The sequence below is a fragment of the Linepithema humile genome, chromosome 1 (genome assembly GCF_040581485.1).
Source record: "Linepithema humile isolate Giens D197 chromosome 1, Lhum_UNIL_v1.0, whole genome shotgun sequence".
Classification (NCBI taxonomy): domain Eukaryota; kingdom Metazoa; phylum Arthropoda; class Insecta; order Hymenoptera; family Formicidae; genus Linepithema; species Linepithema humile.
In genome coordinates this window covers 1,122,859-1,149,335 of record NC_090128.1, presented here as the reverse complement: position 1 = coordinate 1,149,335, position 26,477 = coordinate 1,122,859, and the positions used below count along the sequence as shown (strand labels likewise).

At 28.9% G+C, this 26,477-nt stretch overlaps 6 protein-coding genes and 5 non-coding genes across 17 annotated transcripts in view; 6 read left to right on the top strand and 5 right to left on the bottom strand.

Moving 5' to 3' along the window:
- LOC105674645 (protein single-minded) overlaps positions 1–2,049 on the bottom strand; it is a 187,543-nt gene extending 185,494 nt beyond the window's left edge. The window contains exon 1 of the mRNA XM_067348235.1: positions 1,686–2,049. The gene's annotated coding sequence lies outside the window, so the exon portion shown is untranslated. The remainder of the gene's footprint in view (positions 1–1,685) is intronic.
- Positions 2,050–3,205: 1,156 nt separating this feature from the next.
- LOC105674491 (transmembrane protein 164) lies at positions 3,206–8,382 on the top strand. 5 transcript variants are annotated; one of them, XM_012370839.2, is made up of 8 exons: positions 3,206–3,449; positions 3,673–4,009; positions 4,116–4,232; positions 4,302–4,380; positions 4,509–4,609; positions 4,683–5,021; positions 5,092–5,268; positions 5,340–8,382. In XM_012370839.2, exons 2-6 carry the CDS (start codon positions 3,692–3,694, stop codon positions 4,965–4,967), a joined length of 900 nt encoding a protein of 299 aa, XP_012226262.1. In that variant the 5' UTR covers positions 3,206–3,449; positions 3,673–3,691; the 3' UTR covers positions 4,968–5,021; positions 5,092–5,268; positions 5,340–8,382. The 5 variants fall into 5 exon arrangements, with proteins under 5 accessions (XP_012226262.1, XP_012226259.1, XP_012226261.1 ...); XM_012370836.2 differs by having other exon boundaries at positions 3,206–3,387; positions 5,092–8,382; XM_012370838.2 differs by having other exon boundaries at positions 3,206–3,446; positions 5,092–8,382.
- A 118-nt stretch (positions 8,383–8,500) lies between these two features.
- Positions 8,501–12,013, bottom strand: Fsn (F-box synaptic protein). Its single transcript, XM_012370840.2, has 4 exons — positions 11,602–12,013; positions 10,877–11,150; positions 10,619–10,709; positions 8,501–10,417 (listed from the first exon to the last, which is right to left on the bottom strand). The coding sequence occupies exons 1-4, from the start codon at positions 11,904–11,906 to the stop codon at positions 10,323–10,325; spliced, it is 765 nt and encodes a 254-aa protein (XP_012226263.2). The 5' UTR covers positions 11,907–12,013; the 3' UTR covers positions 8,501–10,322.
- Positions 12,014–12,322: 309 nt separating this feature from the next.
- On the bottom strand, positions 12,323–15,965 carry LOC105674493 (spermine oxidase). Its single transcript, XM_012370841.2, has 7 exons — positions 15,824–15,965; positions 15,365–15,592; positions 14,733–15,083; positions 14,062–14,253; positions 13,504–13,829; positions 12,832–13,110; positions 12,323–12,687 (listed from the first exon to the last, which is right to left on the bottom strand). The coding sequence occupies exons 1-7, from the start codon at positions 15,877–15,879 to the stop codon at positions 12,515–12,517; spliced, it is 1,605 nt and encodes a 534-aa protein (XP_012226264.2). The 5' UTR covers positions 15,880–15,965; the 3' UTR covers positions 12,323–12,514.
- Positions 15,966–16,636: 671 nt separating this feature from the next.
- LOC105674490 (aromatic-L-amino-acid decarboxylase-like) lies at positions 16,637–20,935 on the bottom strand. 2 transcript variants are annotated; one of them, XM_067348317.1, is made up of 9 exons: positions 20,374–20,935; positions 19,736–19,970; positions 19,235–19,468; positions 18,727–18,856; positions 18,127–18,387; positions 17,700–17,817; positions 17,346–17,436; positions 17,037–17,237; positions 16,637–16,935 (listed from the first exon to the last, which is right to left on the bottom strand). In XM_067348317.1, the coding sequence occupies exons 2-9, from the start codon at positions 19,934–19,936 to the stop codon at positions 16,639–16,641; spliced, it is 1,533 nt and encodes a 510-aa protein (XP_067204418.1). In that variant the 5' UTR covers positions 19,937–19,970; positions 20,374–20,935; the 3' UTR covers positions 16,637–16,638. The 2 variants fall into 2 exon arrangements, with proteins under 2 accessions (XP_067204418.1, XP_012226256.1); XM_012370833.2 differs by lacking the exon at positions 20,374–20,935 and having other exon boundaries at positions 19,736–20,344.
- The window catches only part of LOC136997462 (uncharacterized), a 25,224-nt gene continuing 17,045 nt past the window's right edge, over positions 18,299–26,477 (top strand). For both annotated transcript variants that reach the window (XM_067348372.1, XM_067348374.1), the window contains exons 1-2: positions 18,299–18,437; positions 24,933–25,114. In XM_067348372.1, the coding sequence (XP_067204473.1) occupies positions 25,050–25,114 (65 nt within the window). In that variant the 5' untranslated portion in view covers positions 18,299–18,437; positions 24,933–25,049. The remainder of the gene's footprint in view (positions 18,438–24,932; positions 25,115–26,477) is intronic.
- TRNAP-CGG (transfer RNA proline (anticodon CGG)) lies at positions 21,849–21,920 on the bottom strand. The gene has a single exon. It is a non-coding gene; the product is annotated as a tRNA-Pro (tRNA).
- On the top strand, positions 22,316–22,387 carry TRNAP-AGG (transfer RNA proline (anticodon AGG)). Its single transcript has one exon. It is a non-coding gene; the product is annotated as a tRNA-Pro (tRNA).
- On the top strand, positions 23,418–23,490 carry TRNAA-AGC (transfer RNA alanine (anticodon AGC)). The gene has a single exon. It is a non-coding gene; the product is annotated as a tRNA-Ala (tRNA).
- On the top strand, positions 23,835–23,908 carry TRNAT-AGU (transfer RNA threonine (anticodon AGU)). Its single transcript has one exon. It is a non-coding gene; the product is annotated as a tRNA-Thr (tRNA).
- LOC136997551 (U5 spliceosomal RNA) lies at positions 25,168–25,288 on the top strand. Its single transcript, XR_010888265.1, has one exon. It is a non-coding gene; the product is annotated as a U5 spliceosomal RNA (small nuclear RNA).

The following is a 26,477-nucleotide window of genomic DNA, read 5'->3' as shown; positions in this document are numbered from 1 at the left end:
GATTAAAAAAGAATTAGAATCTAATTAAATTGTGCGTAATAATAAATATCAAGAGCAGTTTATTCCATTCATTACAATTGAGATTATTCGAACTAAATTTTATAAATTTTTATATTAATACAAACCACGATGACGATGTATAAATACATATGACATAATTACTTTGTTGCATGAACTGATTATCACATAAGCACAAAACGTAGTATGTTTGCACAGTATTGATAAATAAAACAATAAATTAAATGGCAAATAAGCGGAAGTTATGATACTATACTAGAGTTCTGAACAGAAAACCGCAACAATTTTACTTTAGTTATCACGTGATATATTGAAAATAGATATTGCCAACATCTGCATTGTACTTCTCAAGAAATTATTTTGTTGACCAATTTTAAACGTAACTAATTATTATTGCATATTAAAATTAATGCACCAATCATCTTTTACTACTTATTTAGCACTATTTTGAAAATACAAAATTAAGTTTAATTGACTTCCTTTCATATTAATGCCATAGAAAAGGTTAAATATAATATTTTGATAATAATTAAGTGTATTAAATTAACTGAAAGTCAGAAATTACTGAAAATTCCAAAAATATTAAATTTTTCTGTTTTGCTTGATAGTAAAATATATTTCATGCAATCCATTTCAGATATATAACCATTATTTTTAATTGCATGTTAGCAATAGAAAATAATAGATTACATAAGAAAACAGTGAAATAAAGAACAACAAAGTTTTTATAAAAGCATATTAAATTATCCATAAGTATTAAATATCGATAATGACATTTTTTATTGAAAATATTGTATTGTTGCATGAATAAATTAGTATTACGTACCTAAATTGTTGTGCATATTGATATCTGTTCGAAACAGTCTTACCCTGCTCATTACAACTAAAATTCATTCAAATTAAATTAAATTTTACATTTTAGTATTAATACTATGATAACAATGTACAAATATAATGATTCTCACACGATTATTTTGCTATTTCTAATAAATTATCATATATAAACATATGACACGGCATAATAGAATAGATAAATAAAATAAAATGTGAAAGATCATTGGCAAGAAAATAAGCACGATACTTTTACAAAGAGAATTGCGGTAATATTGTTTCGTGATAGATGAATGCAAGAATGCAAGTATTTGTATTTTACTTCACAATAAATTCTTTAAATAAAATATTTTAAAAAGCTAATTATTATTACATATTAAAATTAATATGTGTCCACAATTTTCAATAGCACATATAGCACATATACTTCAATAATACAGAAAAAATGTTTCCTTAAAATTTTACTTTAAATCTTTTTTGAGTTATTATAAATTTTTATCACTAATTATGTTTTATTTATTGCACATTGACTTTACAGAAAGAAAATTGACTTTACAAGTTATAATTTTATAACAGGAAGTTAAAACTAATGTTAAAAAACTGATATCAGCAATATTTTTGAATTTAAATATTAAGAGTTGAAAACATTGTGGTTTAAATAGTGCCTAGTAAACATTAACCAACAGTAACATAACAACAAAGTTATAATTTCCCACTCAACAATGTTACTGCAATATAACATATCTTGTACATAAAAATTATATTGTTTAATAGAAAATTATAACATTGATGTTACATTATTGTTAGTGTGTTTGCTGGATGAATTAAGAACTTACTATTGTAACATTGTCTGACATCTTTCTTTCATCACTCCGCTGTTTGTCCATCAAATTTTTGCAACGCATTGTTCAATCCTTGCCATGATTTATTAAGATTCTTATAGTAATTACTGAAATAATAACAAAATACAATTAATTGCTATTTCATTTTGATAATATTATGTGAATTTCTTTGATAAGTGCAACAATTTGTTGCATTTATTGCAATTTGGATTATAATCGAATTAAATTTTATCAAATTTGATATTGATACGCATCATCGCGACACGTATAAATATGACGATTATATTCTTGCACGATTATTTTGTCAAATTCCGATATACATACGACATAAATCCGAAACGTGGTGTTCCGTGCTATTAAAAAAAATAAAATATTCGTAAAATAAATCAGCAATAAATGAGAGTAGTACCAACATTTTGAGAAAAAAAAGCGGCAATATTATTTTCATTGTCACGTAATCTTTTTTGCCGACAATGGAGCCACTGCATCATACTTCACAGCAAATCATTTAGCTGAGAAATGTTAAAAGCCGATTATGATCGCATATGATTAATGTGTAATAACAATCATTTAAATAATGGCGTTTAAGAAATTAATTGGTGTCACTTCAATTATTGTATGCAGCACTGATTGTGCTTTGCCAAAACATCCATTCATTGCAATTGAGGTTAACGGTAAATTTTATTAATTTTGGCATTGATTGAACTACACAAATAAATAAAGTAGGTAAGATATTTTACGACTCTCGTATAATATGTTACTTCTAATACATTATCACATATACGTGAGACGCAATATCGATAAATTAAATACACAGTACATAAATTAACAAATAATTACCGTTACGCAATACCTTTGAAAAGAAATTCGTGGAAATTCGCGGGAAAAACACTTCCAAGAACGGGTAAACAGGGCTACAAACTTATGTTATCTAAAAATCGAGTGGTGGGAACAAGCTCGACACCAGCCTGTTTTGTAATTTATTTCATATCACTAGAGGCGCTGTAAATAAGTGTTGTATTTAGAGTGCGAAATATGAAAATGGTAAGTTAATATTATTAAATAAATAATAAAAAAATGTTTATTATTTATTTTTTAATTTATATAAAATAATTAAATATTGATAAATATATGGAGAATAACTAACATAAATGAATTAAGCATCGCAAGCAGTCAAACTCGGAATTACAAAAAAAAAAAATAACCTTTAATATTATTAATATAATAAGATTTATATTTTTTTTTTTTTATATATTTTGCTCACTTTGTACACACGTAACACGTTTGAAATTGGCGGCGATGCAAGTATGAGCATGTACTTTATCAATTTATCATTTTATTATTCTATACAAAAACTTAAATACAAAAAAATATATAAAACTAGTTTAAATAGAATATATATTTTTTATTTTTATTTGAACAATCTAATTATAATTGTGCAATTTTATTTTGTTTTTACGTGAGTTTATAAATGTGCTGCCATCTGGAAGAATAATTACGAAATTATCAACGTCAGTTACTTGCCATCTTGGTACCGATTAATCAATGTTCGAATCAGTTCGAACCGTGACTAAAATACTCATGTAACGTTTTAGTTTGTCTATTGTAAATTGTTTTGATTTTTGATACTGACACTACGAAGCAAGAACGGATCGCATTTCGGTGGACAACACTCCTTCCGAATCTTTTATTTTAGGTATCAAGGTTATACGCATCGAATGAGTGACAATTTAGCATCAAGATCAATAATAAAACGTTGTATGTCACTTAGCTTCTGCTAACTTTATTTAACCTAATTCAGTTTTATTAACGCAATGATTGTGTGTGTGTGAACAGTTCTGTAATTTTGTTTTTTTCTGCTAAACAAAAAGATCTTATCTAATCACGCGTAACCTTTATATTTCTTTTTATCTTATCACACGCAATTACGTGACTAATCGTTAAAAAATTGGACTCTAAAAAGTATATTTTATTTCCACAGGAAAAGTTAATTTATAACGATGTTCGAGTGGGCATACAGCGGTGTAAATAGCTCTATACCGCGCAACGTCGGTCCAGAATGCGCAAATTATTTGACATTAAAACGGAGGATAATAGAAACACTATTTATATCCGTATTTATCATATCCTGCATCATCTGGGGCCTGAAACGAGTCACTTTGCCAAAGAATTTGGCCTATGCTGGACATGATCGTGTTGGCAAGCGAGTTCTGTTGATTATGATGACACTCGTTTTGGGAATGGAGATTGGTTTTAAATTCACTAGCAGAACTGTTATATATTTGTTAAATCCATGTCACATTACAACGGCGCTACAGGTATGCTTGAATCGTCATATTAATTCTTGTGTTAAATAGTTTGTATTTTTCTTAATGTTACGTTAAATCTTTGTACTACATTTACACATCTTCTGTTGCAATATAGTTGTATTTGTTGGCTGCGGATCCTAGTCCAACAGTCAATGCTATCTTCAGGATACATTTGAACTTATTGAATGGACCTGTACTAGCATATCTATTTCCAGAGACAGAATCTCGAATTGTAAGTCATATTGTTTTACTTAACACTAAGTAAAATGCAGTTTTAAATGATAAAATTATTTTTTTTCAGATATTTGCAGACAGAGCAATGTACTATATTCAGCATGGTTTAATGCTAGTAATACCGTATTACTTGTTGAGGATTGGAGGTAATTGCCTATATTTTAATACAGATAATAGAATGACTATGCTTATTTATTTGTAGGCATTTGTTTCATCAGTTTTTTAATATCTTGTAAGAACACTTTAAATTATATTTTATTATTTTCTGCACTAGGTGTATATAACATAGAGCCCTTATCTGATATGAGTTGGTCAGTTCTTAGTTATGGCCTCAATGCAGGATATCACTTTTGGATTCTTCAAAGCGTTGCCTTGGTTTGTATACCAAATTTCTTGCTTGTATTGAGAATTTAATATTTAAGAAATTTTTTTCTAATTATTTTTATAGCCTGTACAGGTGAATCTTAGCCACATGCTATGTGCAGCTGTTTTGGATCCATTTGAAGGCCAAAATTATCGAATATGGGCAGTAATTCATCAATCACTATTATGTCCCAGCCTATGCAAACTGTTCTGTTATGGATCCAACTTTTTCTTAACTAAATTTCCACCGACTAGGGTTAAGCAGACGCTAGAAGCCACAATCCCAAAAGAGAATTGTACATACGAACAAAATGAAAAGTTACACGAAGATTCTAATACCTCAGGAAATGGCCATACACATTTTGATTAGTTTGGTAAAGGAAATCGTTGTACCAAATGTGTATGAACACTTCATTTTAATTAAGTGAGTATATAATATCTATATACATATTACTAGATTTCTAATCCTTTTACACAATCTATATTTGCATTAGAACTTGTATAGATGTCAGTACATATGCAAGAATGTCAAATTCTTCCTTGCAGACTAATGCATTTATAATTATACCCTGACATCTTCAGACATCGTCTGCAGAGGAATTAAACAAAAAAGAGGGAGATAGGAAAAATTAACTTCTATAAGCTTAATTGTACACTATTACAATTAATACGTACGTAAAACAATGATTAACACATTCCTACTGGAAATTTTTTTTTATCAGAATTATACACTTGTTCACAGACACACAATATACAAGACACCAAACAAATGAGTTGATCTTGGTACAATCATTGTGATCATATTAGTTTTAATTCATTAGTCCATGATATTGAGCGATAAGTCAATAGTCAATTTGAAGTATAAATTTCTGTCCAAATGCTTGTCATGCCTAGCGCTGTGCATAGATTAAGAATCTCAGTGATAGTGCGAGGCTTAAGCTGATGTCCAAATAATAACAGCGGCTGATTAACAAATCTTGTATAAACCGCACTATCTTTTACTAGGTACAAATGTGTATTACGAAACTATCTTGTGTATTTTTACATTTATTTTTACTCATGCAATAGTGACTAATGCATTCAAATAACGAAACTGCAATATATTTTACACATAGGTAAAATTTTATCATATATAATAGAAGTAGAACAATTAAAACTATCCTAAATAATATTCTCGCATGAACAAAAAAATATATTATCTATTTTATGTCCTTTCAAAATCTATCTTCATTAAGAAAAACCATTTTTGTATGGAGCTAATTTTCCACATATAGTCATTGCCGCAGATTAATGAAATAAAATGGCCTATGCTGCTATTCGTGTAGAATTAATCAGAAAACAAAACAAAACTTGTAAACTTCCATAATTTCAGTAAGCTGCCATTAGAGAAAGAATCTGGTTTTTCAATGAAACAGCCTGGTAGTACAGAATTTATGTTACAAGTATCAATAATAATATTGATAATAATAGTATTAGTGACACTATATAGTATTGATAGAACTAATATGATAGAACGATATGGAGAAAGCTAACTTGGCGATCTTGTAATTTAAATATAACATACTTCGATTATATAGAAATTTTTGTGGAATATATAAAATATACCACAAATGACATGTTAATCTTGGAGCTAAAGATAAGACATCAGGATCATAACTTTTGCACGAGAATGTTCCAGTTCTTGCATTAGACATGTGTATACTATACTAATATTTCGCAAATTAACCAACTAATAACAAATAAGATTGTCTTTGGCATGGTACTATAAAATTACTCTCATAAAAATCATAGTATTTTCTATTAAAGAGGCCTAAAGGTGAAGAGTATTGTTCAAAGAGGGAACAAGAATTGTTACGAAAAGATCAGTATTTAAACTAACACGATTAATTACGTTATTACATGCATTTTAATGCAAAATAGAAACATTCGCATGCACGCAGATCGTAATAAATTTTTGAAGAGCAATATAGCAAACTACTATTATCTAATAGCAAATACTTTCCATTTATTAGCCATAAACGAATCCAATTATCAAACGCTGTAATTTATAAAAAAAAAAAAAAATAATAGTTTTCAAAAATTTTATAAAAGCTAGTCTTTTGTATTATTAATTAATAGAACACTTGGCGCATATGTAATGAAAGAAAAGAGATAAATGGAATTAACTGTCTTATTTATTCGGCTAAGCATTTTTTGACATTCCATTCTGATGAATTTAGTTATTTAATATTATTTATATTTTTATAACTTAATTTTGTATTTGTATATTTTTAACGTGATTGTGAAATTTACCTAACTAGATCATTAACGAATTATTTATACACAGAACATTCTCCTCGCTTATTGGGATATACCTCATTTGTGTAGCTCTCTTAGTATAGTTATTGCGTATCACATAAGCATAACAGGGAATTAAATTAAGGAAAGTTATAATGTAAAGCAGTGATATATCTGGGTATCTCATACCAAAGATTTAATTTGGTCTTAGATAAGACGGGTGATAGATATGATATTTTCAAGGTATTGCTAATAATAACTGTGTTAGCAGTTACTGGTACTACTTAGAAGCCAGAATGTGGTTGTGTATTCTTTTACTTAAATAAATTTTTAAGTAAAAGCCATTTGAGACGTGGCAGTTGCAATATTCTTTTAAGAGCTAAGCCATATTTTCTTAACGCATGATGAAATAAGTTTGCAGTTTCGTTGTTTGTATAATTTGTATGGTTTCTAGAATAATTATATAATAGTAATATACGTATACACATATTAATTGAGAATAAATTTTCCGTCAGTTTCAGCCTCATTTATATTGCACTAACAGTATTGTACAAATGTTTAGCTTGTGCAAAATGCGTCGCCAGTGTGTAAATTGTTCAAGATTTCGTACATCGTATACTTCGCGCTCGCGCATTGCCTTTATACATGCTGTACAAAAAAATATGTTATTTCTTATTCTAAACATAGAACATTCGATTGTAAATAGCGTTGGTAGCGATTGTAAAAAGAATTTAGGACATGATACTCTGGCGATTTCATATTGCATCTTGATTTCCACGATGAATCAATTGCATTTGACTAAGACAGAAATTTTCTGTTCTATTCAAAGATAAGTAGGAAGTCCGAAAAATGTGGTGGGATACTTCTGTTTTAATAAAGTATATTCTGTTTTAATGAAATGGAATCTAGATTGCTACGTGAAGAATAACAAAAATGACAATTTTTGTAAAAAATAACGGGGTATGAGGGAATAATACAAAGCTTCTGCTTTTTATTGTTAATTGAGTTAGATTGTTTTAAATAATAATTTATGTATATTTTATGCGCGTAGATGCCCAATATTGGCTATATATGTTTTGTATAGAACTTTATACAAATTTACACAGTGGGAATGTTAGTATTATTTTCACTATATTTCTTGTCTTTACAATATTATTTTTGCCAAATATAATTGCGTCTATCCAAAAAAATAAGCCATTGGATAACACTTACATTCGCACTCTGGAAATTTATCAACATTGTTTTCTTGTATTCAAGAGAATAAGCATTTCTTCAAAAAGCGTCGAATAAAATCGATACTTAAATCTATTTAATATAAATTAATATTAATATATGATATTTATAAAGACAGACTTTGATTTGGTGATTTTTCGAATGCACGAGTCTCCGTTTAGGTACTCGAATACTTGCGAGACATACGCGTAACAGTGTTACCGTCACTAGCGTTCGAGTTGTGAGAAGATTGTAAGATTTTGGATGAAATGAATAAAGGAATCGTCCGGCTATAATTTTTATTAATATACCAAGATTTAGAATATATTATATATAATATCGAACAATCGACAAACAATATCAAAATGCAAATATGTATAAGATAACGGTGAAGGTGAAAACAGAACCAATAAATACATATGAAACAAAGTTTATTTTCCAAATATTTATAATCACTATGTACACGGTTCTGTACAAAAGTTTAGAAAAACTAATTCACGGACACTACATACAGCAAACGCAATCACCATAATAAATATGTACATCATAAATAATTTGTCTTACTGATCACACCTAGTTCATTCTAATCATCAGTATTCAATTTTATATTAAAAACAGCATTATTTATAAATACAGACTTAACAGATTGTAATATACAATCCTGCATATTTATATATATAATCAACATAAAAATTCACTGGACAATGAATGAAAAAGGACAAATTTTAAGATGTTATGCAATAAATATTTCTTGTGCATTCATTAATCCACAATAGTGGCATAAAAATTTATACAGCATGTACACAAGATATTAAAATGATATTGATATTCGATTGACAACGCAGAATCTAACATGATGAGAGATTTAAAGTCTAAATCAGATCATACAACATGTAAGAACATTAAATGCTTAAAAGACGAGGAAAAACACATTGCATTGTTTGCAAAACTTTGTAATTATCGAGTGCTTTTTTTTATCTTTTTTTTTATATTTCCCATAATGAGAAATTACCTAGTTAAAATAGTATATTGTTACGAATCTTTGTATTCACATTTCTTAAAAAAAAAAAAAAAAAGAAACTAATATCTATTTTTTTCTTTAGGACGAATAATTTTCAGTGGTTTTAGTATGCCTGTTAAATGAGGCCTTGCAGAACTCGTTCATTCTTTGATTTCATCATATTATAATACTATTTTCGCAATTTGTTCTTGTACAAAAAATAATGTAGCTATACTCAATGAACACTTTAAGTGGGACACCCTGTATACTATATGAATTGCTTCTGAAAGCTATTTTTAGTTTGATTATTATAATACAAAGAAAATAATTAACTGTAAAAAATCTATATTAGTTTTCTATACATATCTGGACAAAAGATAAGGAAACCATACATGAAGCATTACGGAAAAACGAGAAAAATTTTATCATTTTTACTTTTGGTACCAATATATCTCATATTCACGACATATCAATACATATTATTATATAGATATATCAAAAGGAACATGAATATTCTGGAAGAATAGAAGAGTTCGTTCGTTCTTTAGCAATAAAATGTAACAGATTGTAAAATTATAAGGAGTGTCCTGAGCTTAATATGTATCAAGTGAATTGAAAAGTCTACAAATATGCCATTAGAGTAAAATTCTTTTTTAAAACATCATTTTGCATCAAGCAAGGCGTATGTTTTATCTCCATAAAATTAAATAATAGTAATAAATAATACTGCATGGAGGTGTTAAGTGTGGCAAATATATTCCTAATATATACATGTATGTGGAAGGTAACTAATTCCCAAATTTAATTTGGGTGTAACATAGCAATACTCAGATGGCATCGTTCAATGAAAAAAAATTCATCAAATGAGTAAAAATTATGCAGGAACATTTTTATACATAGAATTACTTAAGAACTAATATCACTTAAAGCCTCCATGTGTAAAGACATGCAATTATATCAATCAAATAGATCACTTGACTCAACTGTTCAATCAAACTAAACCGTTGTGTGTACTGCATGGTAAACTTCAGTCTAAATTAAATGCCTATTATTTACAATATCATCGACCAAGCAGGCACACATTTTCTGTAAAGAATATTGTACACTTTGTTGTCGTGTGCTCGCTCTACTTAAACGTAGACAATTTCGGTATAATGCAGAGAACTTGGCATTAAGAATGCATTGTACAGCCTCAAATGAGCATTTTGAGGATATGTCTTTCTTTAGTGTAATGTGTTAGCCATCCAGTGGTGGTCCTAAGTATACCATGGACACTTCCGTATTTCCATAAACTGCAGATACTGATGGATATAATCTCTTATCTGGCAACCCTGTTCATCAAAGTAATTTATAAAAATTTACATTTTTAATGTTTTAAAATGAAATATCTTGGGAATAAAACTTTAGAAAGCAAAAAGAAAATGATACAATTGTTATAAATAACTAAAAAATAATGGTGATGAATAATATCAATGTGCAAAGAAAAAAACAATTTGTTGAAAAATAATTTAAAAATAAGCAAGATGCCATACCTCTAAAAGCTACACCCAGAAATTCATAGTTCTTCTCAAAAGATAATGTATTATCATCACAATCCAAAATTACTCTAATCCTCTCTCCGACCTGTGAATGATAGTTATTAAATATTAAAAATATTTGTGCAAAAAGATTGCTTTTAAATTATAAAAAAAAAGTAATGCATAAATGTAAAAATATGAGTGATGATTTACTTATTGTAATTGCGACATGATATAGTTTATTATACAGTTGTACATAAAAAAATTGAATACCTGATATTTTGGAGCATTGTTGAGTAAAGGATAATTTCCCTGTGGATCTCCATTATGCAACAAATGATTATCAACAAGATTCCAGCCCCAGGAATGTTCATCAGAACCAAGTAATGCTACATATCCATGACATAACAGAGGTGCTTCTTTAGTGGCTATTCCTATTACTGCTACAGTACCTAATGGTCCTTCCCATATAACTTCCCAAGCATGACGTCCATGTCGGAAGCCAATTTTCCCTCTACATGCATCCGTACTTTGTGCTACAGGATTTCTGTAATGATACAGCAACTGGTGCGAGACATTTTGGATATCGCTTTTGTCAGATTATTTCATGCTTCTTCTGTATTACAATTTCCTCCAGTTTTACAAAATCACATTATATGCATAATTGCATTTTACAAAATCACAGTATACTTGCAAAAATTGACTATGAATAAGGCAGATAGTGCAAAAATTTTTAGATACAGTTGCTTTGAATATGTAAAATTATCTCACTACATTTCACAGAAAAATAGCTGAAGATTAACAGTTAATCTCTTCTTTTACAGCTCTATCTACTACTTCCATAGATGGCTGATTAATTTAAATAAGAAATAATATTAAATTAGAGCCAATAAGGATCGTTTTCAATACATATTTGCATTAAAATTGCAAATAAAAGTATTAGACATGAATTGCTTTCGATAGCCAAAGAGATGAGAAGATGACATCGTTGGACCAACCTGTGCAGGGTGAATCCATTAGGTTTTATATAAATATTTCGCGAGCAGTCATTCGGATTCCAGGCATGATAAAACGCACGGAGCTTCGATTTATATGTAGGCACCGACGACAACAAATCGGAACTGAGCGCCTCCTGTGCCAATTTTCTAATACAATGCATCCGCCACACGTCATTGTTCTCGTCGTTAAGAAACCGGTACCACCGCTTACACACCAAAGAACAGTTTCTCAGCGTATGTAAGTCTAAATACGAGAATATCACTTCTAAAACATGATCAGATGCTCGCAATGCTATATCGTCCATTTTACCGGGTCTGTTTAGGAGAGGAGCATAAACATATAAGCGACACAGAAGCACCGTTCGTGCGTCACGTTCAAGAATGTCATTTACGTGTAGCTTCAGACAGATGACGTAGCACGCCATCTAGTCGCAATGGTCAATGCTAGCAGCCAACTACGTTTATCATTGTTAGATGGCATATGCTGTCTGTCAAATTAGTCGTATCTAGTATTTTAGAATTTAAGATTCGAAATTTGAACAAAGTTAGATTGATATTCGCGCGCATTATCAAGTGGCGATGCAACTAGAAAATCCAGAAGTCTCTGCCATTTGTTACGCTACAAACAGCACTCAGGTCCGACTCGAACGTAACTGATGCCAATCCATCGTAAGTACTGATTAAATCCGCTGCTACATTGTTAACATTTTGCTAGAGACATATATTCAAAGATAATTTATTGACATTTGTATAAAATAAAAGTTATTTACAAACATATATATTCGATATATGTATATACGTCACAAAGCTGTTTTTCACACGGAAGTATTTTCTATATTTCGATGATCCAAATGAAAACGGTTTGCTCTAACTTCGCGAGTATGTAATGAATTGTTACTTGAACGCGAACGAATTATGATTTAGTAAGTACTTTTTTCGGGAGTCCACCATATCGTTTTGTTAGCTGAATGATTCTTTCCGCCTCACGAATACCGCTGAGTCTTGCACCATGCACGGTGCTATAATGGCCTGGTATGGTAGCTTCGCCCGCGAATAAGAGAATCGGAGGTATCGCTTCACACTTACCTAGAAAGGATATTTGTTGAAGAGATACTAAAGTTTTACGATCACTGATAAATTGGAGTAAGATCTAAATATGTGGAGCTTAGACTCGATCTCTAAAGCAGAGTTGTCTGATTCTAGATTTCTGCAAGCAAAAATTTAAAGTACCTGGTAATGGATTAGCCAGATCACATTGGTGACCAACAGTACTGTCTACCGCCATGTAACTGTAAGCTCCAGCAAAATATTGATCCATGCACCACTTGCTCCTGAGAATGCTAGCTGGATAAGGTAATGTGGGATCACCAGTGAACTGACGAAGAATTGCTGTCAGTGACTCCACCACTTCCTCATCGGAACATAATTCCATATCCATCGCTTCGCGTCCACATATCCAAGCACAGAGTACATGTTGTGAATTAGATAATTCTTCTACATTTGCCACACCTAAATGGATTAAGTATGATTAGAATTATTCGTTAATTCATATATTTTTTAAGCTGCTTCAGTAATCTTTTAATATTTAAACATTTTTAATTCGACAGTTGATTGATTTAGTCGAGATATTTATTGTTGATTTTTAGAGAGCAATATTATATATCTATATTTATTCATTAAAAATATTAAAGATTCTTTGCAAATCCATTTATATTCAGTAATATAACATTTTATATTAAAAAATTCTAAAATATAAATTTAATACTAATGAAAATATTAATTTGTCGTTTTCATAAAAAACTGTCTTCAAAAATAATAGTTTTTATTAAGAAAATTTAAAACTGGAATTAAAAATATTTAACTAAATGCATAACTCATGTTTTGTAAGACAGAAACAACAACCTTTCACCCAATCACATCTATCCGCCAGTTCTTCAGCAGACCAAGCTAACTTTATACCGCCCTCTCGCCAAACCCAAAAAGGCTTTGTGTATTCGAGGAAGATTTTGTTAACATATCCATAGCCCAGCTTGTTAATCGCCTCGACTTTTTCAGCAGGTAATTCGGGACAAAACAATTTCGCATGCTGATGCTTTAGGACACCAAGCGAAACGGTCACGATAACATAATCAGCGGGAATTTCTTCATTGTCGCAGCATTTCACGACAGCTCGGGGACACGCATCATCCACAGTACCCCATCGAATGCAAGTAATTGGTTTGCAATACCTTGAAAATTGTTTTTTTTTTTTTTATATATATTAATTATATTATACCATAAATCATGTTAAATCCGTTCATATTTCAAGATTGAACAAGTCAACTATATATTGATTGATCAATCAATCAACTACAATATTTTAACATTCAATTTTTTCACGTGATTTATTTTTTTTAATTTTGTAGTTTAAATCTATTTTTTCATGAAATAGATATGCTTTAATGAGCCTTTTATACGAACCTAACGCAACTACTAGGTAGATCTCGAAGTAGAGGAGCTAGTACTCCCACATATCCTAAAGGTACTCTGACATTGCCGCCGGGAATCTCAATGTAACTGCCAAATTGATCGGCTGACACGAGCGATAGATCATCTCCGCATCGACATTTCACACAATTTGTCATGCCGTACATCACCCTTGCGGCATCATATCTACAATTGAGGAATTATCCATATTATCATTTCTAATAGATAAATTTATAGGACTTAATTGAGTTATGATTAATTGTGTAGCGATGTAACGATTATACTTTAGCGAGATCAAATCAATCAAATTCAATTCCATCAAAATACATAAATGCAAAGAGCTCTTTATAAATTATTTTGTGTATAAATATATTTTTTCACTTAAGTTATGTTAAATTTTAACTTTTTTTAACTTAAAATGCATTTATATATTAATCGTTATCTCTTAATTTCATAATATTATGCTATTTGCAATCTGTTTTAAACATTTTTTTTATTTTTTTAAATTGAAAACAAAGTTTAAAACTGTGTTCAGAAAGTCTGAATATTTTTATTGAGATAGATCTAAGGATGGGCCATATTTTCTAATCAATTTTCTATTTCTATTTAAGCAAATTCTTTACATCGCTACTGATAAAGCTTGCGGTTGACCTGGGCAACTGTACCGTTGCTCCTCTGGAAAGTTGTGCAGCTCCTGCTGAATTCTGATGCCCATAAAATTCAGCAACGTACCGTGGCTACGGCCACAGCCAAGAGTGAAGAGTGCTGCTGCTTGCTGTTCGATTTGTCGAAACGTGTGATATGCTGTGATGCTGACTGGAAGATCGATGGCTCTGCCGTCGCTGGTGCAAAAGAATCCGCGACTTGGATCTGGCCTAATGAGTGGCGTTTTCAATAGACCTTCTTGCGCCGCCAAGGTGAATATCGGATTTGCAACACAACCACCTTCAATCCACGTAGCACCCATTTCCGCTATCACATCGCCCAACCAGCAGGAGTGAATTCGACCGCCCGGTCTGAAATTAGAAATAAATTGGCCAATTGCAGCAACAGCAGGATCTCATAATGATGTAAGTTTGTTATTTTTAACCGATTATTTTTAGACGTAGCATATAAAATGTGTTTAAATAAAATTTCAACATAATTATAGCTATTATATTATATATTTTATCTTTTTTAATTTAATTAGTGATACATATTTTAATTAGTAATACAATCTAATATAACTTTTAATTTAAATTTAATTTTTTTTTTCTTTTAACATTAATTTTAATTTCTTAATTTATATGCGAAATACCTATCTGTTGCCTCTAAAACCGTAAAATTACGGAAGCCGCATTGAGCCAATCGATGTGCTGCTGATAACCCGGCCATACCAGCGCCTATAATCACAACTTTTGGTTCTGGCTTGCATGGATCTATCATGAAAGGATCCAATTGACACGTTTCGAATTTGGCTGGTCGCGATATACATTCTGAAATATTTGTTTTATCGCCTTTTCCAACCTTGTCTGATGAGAATAATCTGCAATGCAAAACTTTCTTGTGATATTCAATTAACCAATAATTTTAATTGTCGATAGCAATATTTAACCTTTTTTCTTAATTAACTTTATACACTTTCGATCTATAAAATTCACAAAATTGACAATACGTATTAATATAAGGTACAAAATATATTAATAACATATATTAATAAATTATATAATTCACAGAAAACGTATATATGACTTCACGTGATTGATATTCTGCATACCTTGTGAGATATCGCTGCAGCCTCCAGGATAATACCCTGGATTTTGGAAGGAGCATCTCATTGGATGAAAATTGTTGAAACCAAGGAGATTTATCATAAAAGAATAATATTTAATCCTGTTTAATTTCTCGTAAATTTGGATGTATAAAGGTAAGTTGTGATGAAAGAGATATGTCATTCGCAAACAAAGAACTTCGGTCATTCTGACTGTCTACTGTCGTTTCATTATAATATTTTCCACAATTAAATTATCAAACAGAAAAAAAATTAAAATGTAATAATTTTGATGAATATCTTAAAAATATATAACGATCTCGTTTAAAAACTACTAGTTTCAATGAATAAAGCACAATAAAATTGTGTTTCAATATTTGCATATAATATTTATGAAGATATAATTTTATTAAATTTATTTAAATTTTGTGGGACTTTAAATTAGAGCTGAAATAGGTAATAAACAAAAATATCAGAATGTTCTATATATTTGTTGAAATAATTTATTTAGTGATATTCCTTATATATATATTATTTATAATTATACACAAATATATTTTATAATATTTTGTTTTTATTTTTTATTTTTTGTAGACATATATTTTTATATTTTATAGTAAAAATTTATTCTATCTATATTATTTGTGTGTTAAAATAAATTTGTCGCTACATTTATGCATCTGTGATATATGCAGTTTTTTGATTATAATGAATAAATTCTAGAATTTTGAAATATATAAAAGCTAGTACATGTGATAAATATAAAACAGTGTATAACAGTGTAATAATTGCAATAAGCAAATATTGCAAGCGAAAATTGATTAAGATATTTTTTGCGAAATTTCCTTTGTTTCCAGATTCAAAGTTTCTATTCTCGTCACAATATCGTCCGGTGACTTTGCGATTTTGTCAATTGATTCTTTGTAAACTTCTTGCAAAATTTCTGTTGTTTGATCACTTATTTCATTCCATGCAAAAGTAACGTCTTCTTTCTGACATAGTCGACTGCAGATGACAAATCTGGCGACAAGTTTGTTCTGATACATGCCGGCAATGAGATAGATCTTTTTTCTAGCGTGCAGACGATCTAACAACTTTTTTGTTAAATTGTTATCGCCCTGAAACGGAAATTCAATCATAATGTAATTATTAGGTAATTATAAAAAATTTATTTTTTATTTTTTTAATTGATAAAAAATCGGTAGCTAAAAGTACGTACCTTGATACGAAAACAGACAAGACCCATAGTAACTTCGGTCACTATTTCGAATCTATTATCCGATCTAACATACTTTTCAAAGAATTGCGCTAGTCTTATGGTATGTTTGATGTGTTCTTGAAGTCCCTCCGCTCCATAAATGCGCATGACAAACCATAATTTTAATGAGCGAAAACGCCGACCCAGAGGAATTTGCCAATTCTGTATTATGAACAATTCGGAAATCAGAAATAAATATTAAATTACGCTATTGCTCAAAGTAGTCCATTAAAAAGAAAATATATTAGTAATAAATATATAAAATCTTACTCTATAATCGGGCACCATTCCTTCTTTATTGTGGGCAAGATATATTCTGTTAACAGAGAACGTTTCTACGAGTGGTTTCGAGTCTTTTAGCCTAAAAGTAATAAGAAAAGAGATGTTTATAAATATTATTAATTTATTCCACAAAATGTTTATTAATACCGCTCTTTTCATACATAAAATTTTTATTTTAACATTGAATTTCGGTAACTTGAAAGGTTTACTTGAATGCCTTTTTTAAATTCTTAAGTACGAATATCAAATGTATAAGAAAATTTTAATTAAATTTTTATATTAAAATTTATTAGACATGTAATTAAATTATTTTTGTCTAACAATGTAATGTTACATACATACCACAATATCGAAGCATCAAAATTAACCAGCAACCACTTGTGTGCATTTATATTGAAAGAGTCTGCATATTGTACTCCGGACATTAAATAACGAAACTCCGAACAAACAAATGCTGCACCTAAACCAATACAATTACGAACAATAAATTTTGTTATATTCATAAATGTAACAAATATAAAGAACTGATACTCTAATAATTAACTAACTAATGTAAACCAAATATCTTTCTTTAATAATAAAATTTTTACAAAAATAGATTAATTAATTTGAAGTAATTATAATACATAAGAAAAATATGACTTAAAATCTACTTTAGATTTATAATCCGCAGCAGAATATTTAATAGAAATCCATTTACAATTTTGTGCAATGAAGAAAGAGATAAATGAAACATATAGATTAAAATAATATTATACATTACACCAACCTGCGTAAGCAGCATCGACATGCAACCACATGTTATACTTTTTGCATATAGGTCCTATCTCATCAAGATTATCGAAAGCGCAAGTACCGGTAGTTCCTAAAGTAGCGACGACGTAACATGGAATGAGGCCTTTCTCCAAATCTTCTTCAATCGCTTTCTTCAAAGTTTCTCCACGCAGAGAACACTTATCATCCACTGGAAGCAACCTCATTAACATTGATCCTAAAATTCCGGCTTTTTCCACTGAACAATTGGATTGATCTGAAAATGGAAAACAGGCATATGGAAATATTCTGCAGGATAAACACAATGTGAGTAATAAAAATAATTCGCACGATATAAATTTAATATTATGCATTAAAAATTCGTACTAAACTTTATATCTTTAACTTTTAATATGGTCATAAATATTTATTAACATTTTATTGAAATTTTATCACACAAAATGTGTTATATTGAATAAATTAATTGTTTAAATTATTTAATAACAAATTGCATTGATAAAATGCATTGATAAAATTATAAATACTATAATACAAATCGAAAATATTTGATAACAAATCTTTAAATTTTTGAGGAGAAAAGTAAGATTATATTTACCGGAAGTATACGCAATCAATTTAGACTTAATGAGATCCTCATCCATATCTGGATGAAGATTTTTCATTCGACGCGTGGTATGCTCTTTCGCAACCAGCAAACACATGAACGTACATTCACTTGCAGATCCCTGGAATTAATAATGCTAATAAAAAAATAACATACGTATTTAATAATTAAATTTATATAAAATATGAATTATATTATAATTATTTAAAAAATTGTTAATTATTCTGAGTTTATCATATATCGATCCATAAATAAAATGGTTCGTTGATCTAGAGGTATGATTCTTGCTTAGGGCGCGAAAGGTCTCGAGTTTAAATCCCGGACGAGCCCTTTTTTCTCATTTTTGTGCGAAATATGCAGTATGTAATCTAATTTAGAGATTTAAATTATTTTGCGGTGGTTTTGAAACATCAATGTAGTTTAACGTATTTATTAAGACATTATGGAATTCGTGTGCTAGCCTCATTCTGTCAATTCATCTACAAATGACAGTAGTTACCTGTATTACTCCTCCACCTGTCCCATCTTTGCTATGCAAAAACTCGTTAGGCAAACCCAACAGTTTGGCAAGCCAATTACACACAATGACCTCTAATTCAGTGCAGGCCGGGGATGCTATCCAATTAAAACCAATACAACCAATTGCATTACTTAAAATTTCGGCTACGGCAGCCGGATAAGAATTAGCCGTTGGAAAGTATGCGTGAAAATGTGGGGAATTCCAATGTGTGATCTGATAAAAATGATAAAATTTATCTTTTTTATTTCATCTTATAAAAATATGTAAAACATAGAAATTATATAAATGTCATTCTAATAATTAAAGCTTTATATAGACATTGGAAACTTATTTAATATAAGAAACATGAAATTAAGAAAATAGATTATAAAATAAAATATTTCCGAATTACGTTTTTATTGAAAAATTAATGCAGTTTTATATATTAAAATGTTACAAACTTAAAAAATATTTTTATAGTTAATAAGATTAAAAACTCACTCCTGGCATAATGTATCGCTCCACATCATTAAGCACCTCTTGCCATTTCTCAGCTTTTTGTGGCGCCTCTTCTGGTAATAATTTATTGAGATAACCCGGCTCCACATTGGGCAGTACATTTCTGTCTCTTAAAGTGTCAGTATAATTTGCGACAAAATCAATCATTGTCTTGGCAAAGTCCACGAATTCCGATGTGTCCATATTTTTTTAATTGGAGAGTCACGTAACAATTGTACTATAATCATAAATTAAAAACCTGTATTTAATTGAAATTTATAACACAGAAATAATTGAGAGAAGTTACTACTATTCCTGTTTATTTCTCGCCTATAAAAAAGCATAGATATGTGAGACCATTGTCTTATAGGTAATTATAGAATTTTTTTTAAACATTAAAAGATCATTTATGATTACTATCAAGATTGTTTTATATTATTTAAGATGCTTTTATGATTTATGCGAAAGTATTAAAACTTGAATACTGAATGTTAACAGTAGTTTTAATTTAAACTAATTTTGAAAGAGAAACACAGCTTCACACAAGTAATAATATATATTTTTTCCAAGTTTCTTTTTTATTGAATTTTTTGTTAAATAGCAAATAATCAATGAAAAAGAAAAATATTTTGTTCAAATACCAATAAGAATCTTGTGATGAGATCTTGCTTGGTATTTTTAGTTCTAGACAAATATTTTTGCTTCTAACATTTACTGAGAAAACGTTCATTTCATTTTCACTTATACAATTCACTCTCAGACTCGTATCTCATTATGTAGCGTAACATCTAGCGGTACAACAAATTTAAGCATCACAGCGGAACAGAAATTCACTATATAAGCACTATTTTTATAAACATCGTTGTCTAGCAGCGATTCGTGAGATTCAAGATTCGTATTTTGCTATCATTATCATAAATTAATTGAGATTATTATGATTTATTATGATTATCACAATTCACAATTGAATACAATGTGACACACAAGACTCGAAATTTAACTTCACGAAACTTGAGACGAATACGCAAGTCGAACAGAACAAGTCGGTGGACGATTCAAAAGTGTTTTCGGTCGGCTAACTGTCCCCTAACATTAAATACCGCCACCCAGGAAACTTTCACTTGCTTTCTCTGCAATCATACGAAATATTGGCCCGTGCCGACCGCGGAAGTAATTTTTCTAACAATCAAAAAACGGTCTCTTACATACAACTGACGATTTCCTCTAATTAAAAGATTCTTGTACGTAAAAACTATAATGTTGTACTTTAACTTATTGTTACATCATAGTTATTTCAACATTTGTTCAATTTTATGAAGAGTTTTTATTTTCTTTATTCAAAAAACTATCTTCCTTTAATGAGTATTACAATTTCTTTCTTATTTTATAAAATATATTAATTAAATTGCTAATATAAAACGCGTATTTAATTATATATAGTAATAATATTATACAATGTATTGATAATTTAATACATATTTTTGTACCTTGTTTTTTTTTCAAAATATGAATAGATCATCAGAAGAGATCTTAATTACATTGCGAAAAATCATTTAAAGCCTTTGTTTTATGTTTTTTTGATCGAATACGTGTGCACAAAATTGCTCTTTCGCGATAAAATACAAAATCGAATCTCACAAATACTGGTGATGCTTTTGTGCTTTATATACATATGTGTATAAGAAATAATAAAGGTTTTTCAACTTGATTTCTTGATTTTTATAAGATACAAGAATTTACATGCATTAGCAGTTTGGCGGTAATTCAATTGCAACTAATTACAACAAACGACATTCCAATTGAAATTAATATTATGGACAGCTAAACGTACGCTATTATTATATTAAAAATTAACTCTTTCTAAAACAATGCAATAAATCATATTTGTTATTTATTTTTTCACAGGCAATTACTTTAACAGTTATACTACGGTTTACTGAAAACTATGTGTAATTATTTTAATTTAGTATAGCTTTTCCATTGTTATCATTTCTAGTTCTTAAATTAATAATTAAAAAATTGATTTGATTTAATATCTCTATTCTGATGTTGTAATTCAACATGATCGATGTAGATGAGATAAACGACTTTGAACAGTGCAAAAAGTAAGAAGTGTGGGCTCGTCCGGGATTTGAACCCGGGACCTCTCGCACCCGAAGCGAGAATCATACCCCTAGACCAACGAGCCGGTTGAAAACTTTTTTTCTTTTGACCGTGCACATGGTCGCAATCATGAAGTAATCAAGAAGTGAATTATAAACTTTTATTAATTTTTATGGTTTTTGTTTTGATAAAGAGTCGAAATCAACAATAAGCTAGTAAAATTTAAGCAAGGATTCTTACCTTTTAAAACTCATATAAAATGTTATAAAGATAATAACACTTTATCTTGTATTAAATATAATATCTTGCTTCTTTCCTTATAAATTTTTTAAATATGAAGTTTACACATAAGTTCTAGAATAATTTAATCTATTTATTACATGTGAGCAAAAAAAAAGTAAATTTTTATACTTATTATTCATAATTATTTTTTGAGAATTAAAGCTGGTCATCGTTATAGAAGCAACAAGTTTCCGTTATGGCTCGTTGGTCTAGGGGTATGATTCTCGCTTAGGGTGCGAGAGGTCCCGGGTTCAAATCCCGGACGAGCCCATTTTTTGTTTTAACCAGTTTGTGCTGACCTACTTTCGTAACTTTCAATTTAACAGTTGCTCGCTACATATGTGACGCATTATATTTTATTATTGATGAATTAGCTTTATTAATTATCTGCAGTTTCTGTGATAATTAGATCACATTGTATAAATTTTTCTTGTTATATGTGCTGTATTCAAGCAAAATTAAGATAACAAATACTACATTATCAAAATTATATTTCTTGCAAATTTGAAGAAACTAATTATATTCATATTTGTTTCATTCAAGTTTGAATATATGAATTGAAATTAGTAACAATTAGTACAATGAAGATCTTTAAATGCCAAAAATTAATTTATATTAGTATAGCACAAATAGAAAGTAAAAGAGCAGAACAAATAGAAAGTAGAAGACGCTGTTTTTGTGTCGCTTTCAAATTTCCTGTATGTGTTCAGGTTTACCTAAGATTTTTTATTATAATTAATAATCAATATTACATCATAGTATATTTTACTTGTATCTTTTACAAGAGATTGTTTGATTTTCCCCTCGAGATTTTTCGAGAAACATCTCATATGATACTAATTTTATACAAGAAATTTGAAAGTGACACAAAAAATAGTGTCTTCTACTTTCTACCCGGAAACATTAATAATAGTTTTTTATTTTATTTTATTAACATTTTTATCATGGCATTTTCTTAAAACTTTAATGTGGCGCTTTATAAGCAATCTTATGATAAATTTGTTAATCGAATCGAACATAAAGAATATTATTTTAAAAATTCATTTTCTGCAAATATTTGCGTAAGTCAAATTGAATAAGGCATAAGATTTTTTAATTTTATATTCTCTAAAATATTATACTTTATAATATTTTTTGACACGTCAAAATATAATTTTTTATTATTCAAATCTTTTATTATTGACATTTGAATATTTATATAAATTTTTTTTAGACATGCAAAAGTTTTACTTTCGTTGTCTTTGATTAATGTAAAAATAAAACATTTGTTTTGTGGAAAATATTACACGAAATGTATAAAGGGGGCGTAGCTCAGATGGTAGAGCGCTCGCTTAGCATGCGAGAGGTACCGGGATCGATACCCGGCGCCTCCAAATTTTTTTCTTATAACATGTGATAAAACCGCAATAAAAATTAAATATTAATAATTGTTAGGAAAAAATTATTTTATTTTATTTTGTTTTATTTTATTTTATTTTATTTTATTTTATTTTATTTTGTTTTATTTAATCTAATGAAACATAAAATATTTTACTTTAAAAAAATATTCTATTGACAATTGTATCGATTATTTTTGTTTAAATAATATATTACAAATTATGCATTAAGATATTGATATTTCTAAATGAATTATTTGAAAATTTAAATTTACTGTGGAAATATAAAAAATTATGTATAAAAAGTATCTATACATTAATACTGCTCACATAACTAAGTGGGCGCCGTGGCTTAGTTGGTTAAAGCGCCTGTCTAGTAAACAGGAGATCGAGGGTTCGAATCCCTCCGGGGCCTCATCCGCGTACTATGTTTGCGGATTATTGATTTTTTGCACTTTTTAAATGTATTAAGTTAATATTTTTTTAAATAATAATATGTTAGTAACACAAAACACAATTATTTGTAATATCTATATTTGTATTTATTTTAAAATCAAATATTTACTGCATAAATTATATATAGACACTCATTGTCAAGTACGAAATAAAAAAATGTTTGTGAAAAATGTGAATTAGAATAAAACAATTTTGTATGGTAAAATTTTATTTATAATTAAATTCTGAAAAATGTTAAAAGTTTTTTACATTTTGAAATGTATAAAAAAAATTATTATAGAATATAACTCATCATTCAGATCATTAAGTTAAAAGAATCTTATACATTGTTTAATTAGATTTTAATAAAATTTTAATTTAAGAATTGGTTAAAATATTTAACATAGATATTATATATACAACGATGAGAAAAATTTAGATGAAATTGAATCTAAATTGCACAAAGAATGCAATATAGCAATTTGTAGTAATATATTGGAATTATTGCAGTAAATAACACCATTGAAAAAAGAATAAATAGAAAGATTTGTATAAAAGTAACTGTACTTGTAAAACAGTTGCGAAGATTATATTAGTCGTTACCTACATATCGAACTACAAAAGAAACGATGGAGAAAATGAAATTTAGCAAAGACCTTCAGTGCGGAGTCAGCACATCCGGTAATTCACAAGAATGGGACAAGAGGAGTGAGAAATTCGTAGTAGCACCAGAAAATTGGAACCCCGTCGTGATGTCATGTTACTTTTATTACCATTTATTACGAGTCTTTCTTGTAACGATAAATTGTCCCAACAAAAAACTTTCCCACTAATCACTATGTAATATTTTTGATTTTTTATAAAACTGCATTGTTTTAATTTTATATATTTTATAAGATAAATATCAATTAAGAGACATATTTTTATAGAAATTATTTTTTTCTTAATTAATAGGCTATATTTGTAACATATTTTTTTAACTGCAATTTAAAACTTTTTTTCAGGTTTGGTTTTACGGATATTGATCATCAAATTATATAATGCAACTACTTCTGAGATGCTAAACAGGCTATGCTAAATGGCTATTGAGTGAATAAACCGGTCGAACAAGCCTGCACATCATGCTACGTTACCAGTTAATGTCCGTAGTGACCACCAGATGGCCGATTACCTTCATCATTTTCTCGTAAGTAAAAGTTACTTCAGTAGAGCATAAGACTCCGAGCAGAGAACGGATCGTCACTCTGGTTTCCCTTCAATGCACGCATAAATCTTTCGCCTTTTACTAAAGATTTCCGTGGAGGGGAACAACTGATGAGTCTATAGACTAATTTTTTGTGTACCCTACGCAAGTGGGGTCGTAAGCGAATATAAAAATAATTTTTAGGTATTCCTCCTATAAGCGACCAAGTTTGAACTTTGAATAAAGTTCAAAATTGCTAAGTCGTAACATCTATTCCTTATATATATATTTCCTTTTCCTCTACATGCAACTAACAATGTGAACTGGAACTCATAAAGTTTAAAGTTTAGAGTCGCTAAAAATAATTCTTGCGTAATTTTTTTTCCGTATACGCGACCAAGAGCGAACTCTTAAGTAAAGTTTAATTCTTTTCTTAAAAGTTGCAAAAATAATTTTTGTATATAATTTCGTTTCCTACACACGACTAAAAACTCGAAACTTGAAAATTTCACTCCGTGAATATCTATGTCCGCTTCATGATGTGAAGATTACATCATGTTTGGTACTTGCTTATAATGAGGCTATTTGTCCTGAAATTATTTTTAAAACGAATTTGGCTACATGCTAGTACATATTTAAATTTTTTTTAAATGCTAGATCAAATATCAAAATATTTAGAGGCGATGATAATTTATTGAATAATGATATTAAATAAAATGTAAAAATCAAATTCATTATCTTTATTCAAATTGATAAAATGTAAAGCAAAATAGATAATATCACGATATCTACTGATTCACGTTTAACATTTTATGTTATCTATTGGTACCCGAATGGTAAAGCAGTAAAGAGTTAGTTTCCGTATGACAAGATGGCATTGGTAGTTCAATTTAATACATATAAATTCAAATAAAAAATGAAATTAATTTGACGTAACATGCTACTTTTATTTAAAAAAATAAATTTTTTTAATTGATTAAAAAATTATATATATCATATTTATTAATTTTTTTTATATTAATTTTATAATACTGTATTAAATTTATAATAGCAATAATTTATCAATAATTTAAAAACTGACATTATTTTGTCAACTATATGAATATTTTAAAATTATGAAATATATAATAAAATATTCACAGTTCTTCCCCATAATATAAAATCTCATCTTTTTTATTATCAAGATGTTGTAGAAAATAACTAAATTTATACAATAGAAATTATGAAAAATCTGATAATATTTTTCTTTTTTATTGCTTTATTTTATTATCAGCTTAATGTTTTGAAAAACATTATTAAATTGTTACAGATAAAATAATTAATGGAGCACAAATGTGTGTGTGTGTGTGTGTATGTGTGGAAAAAG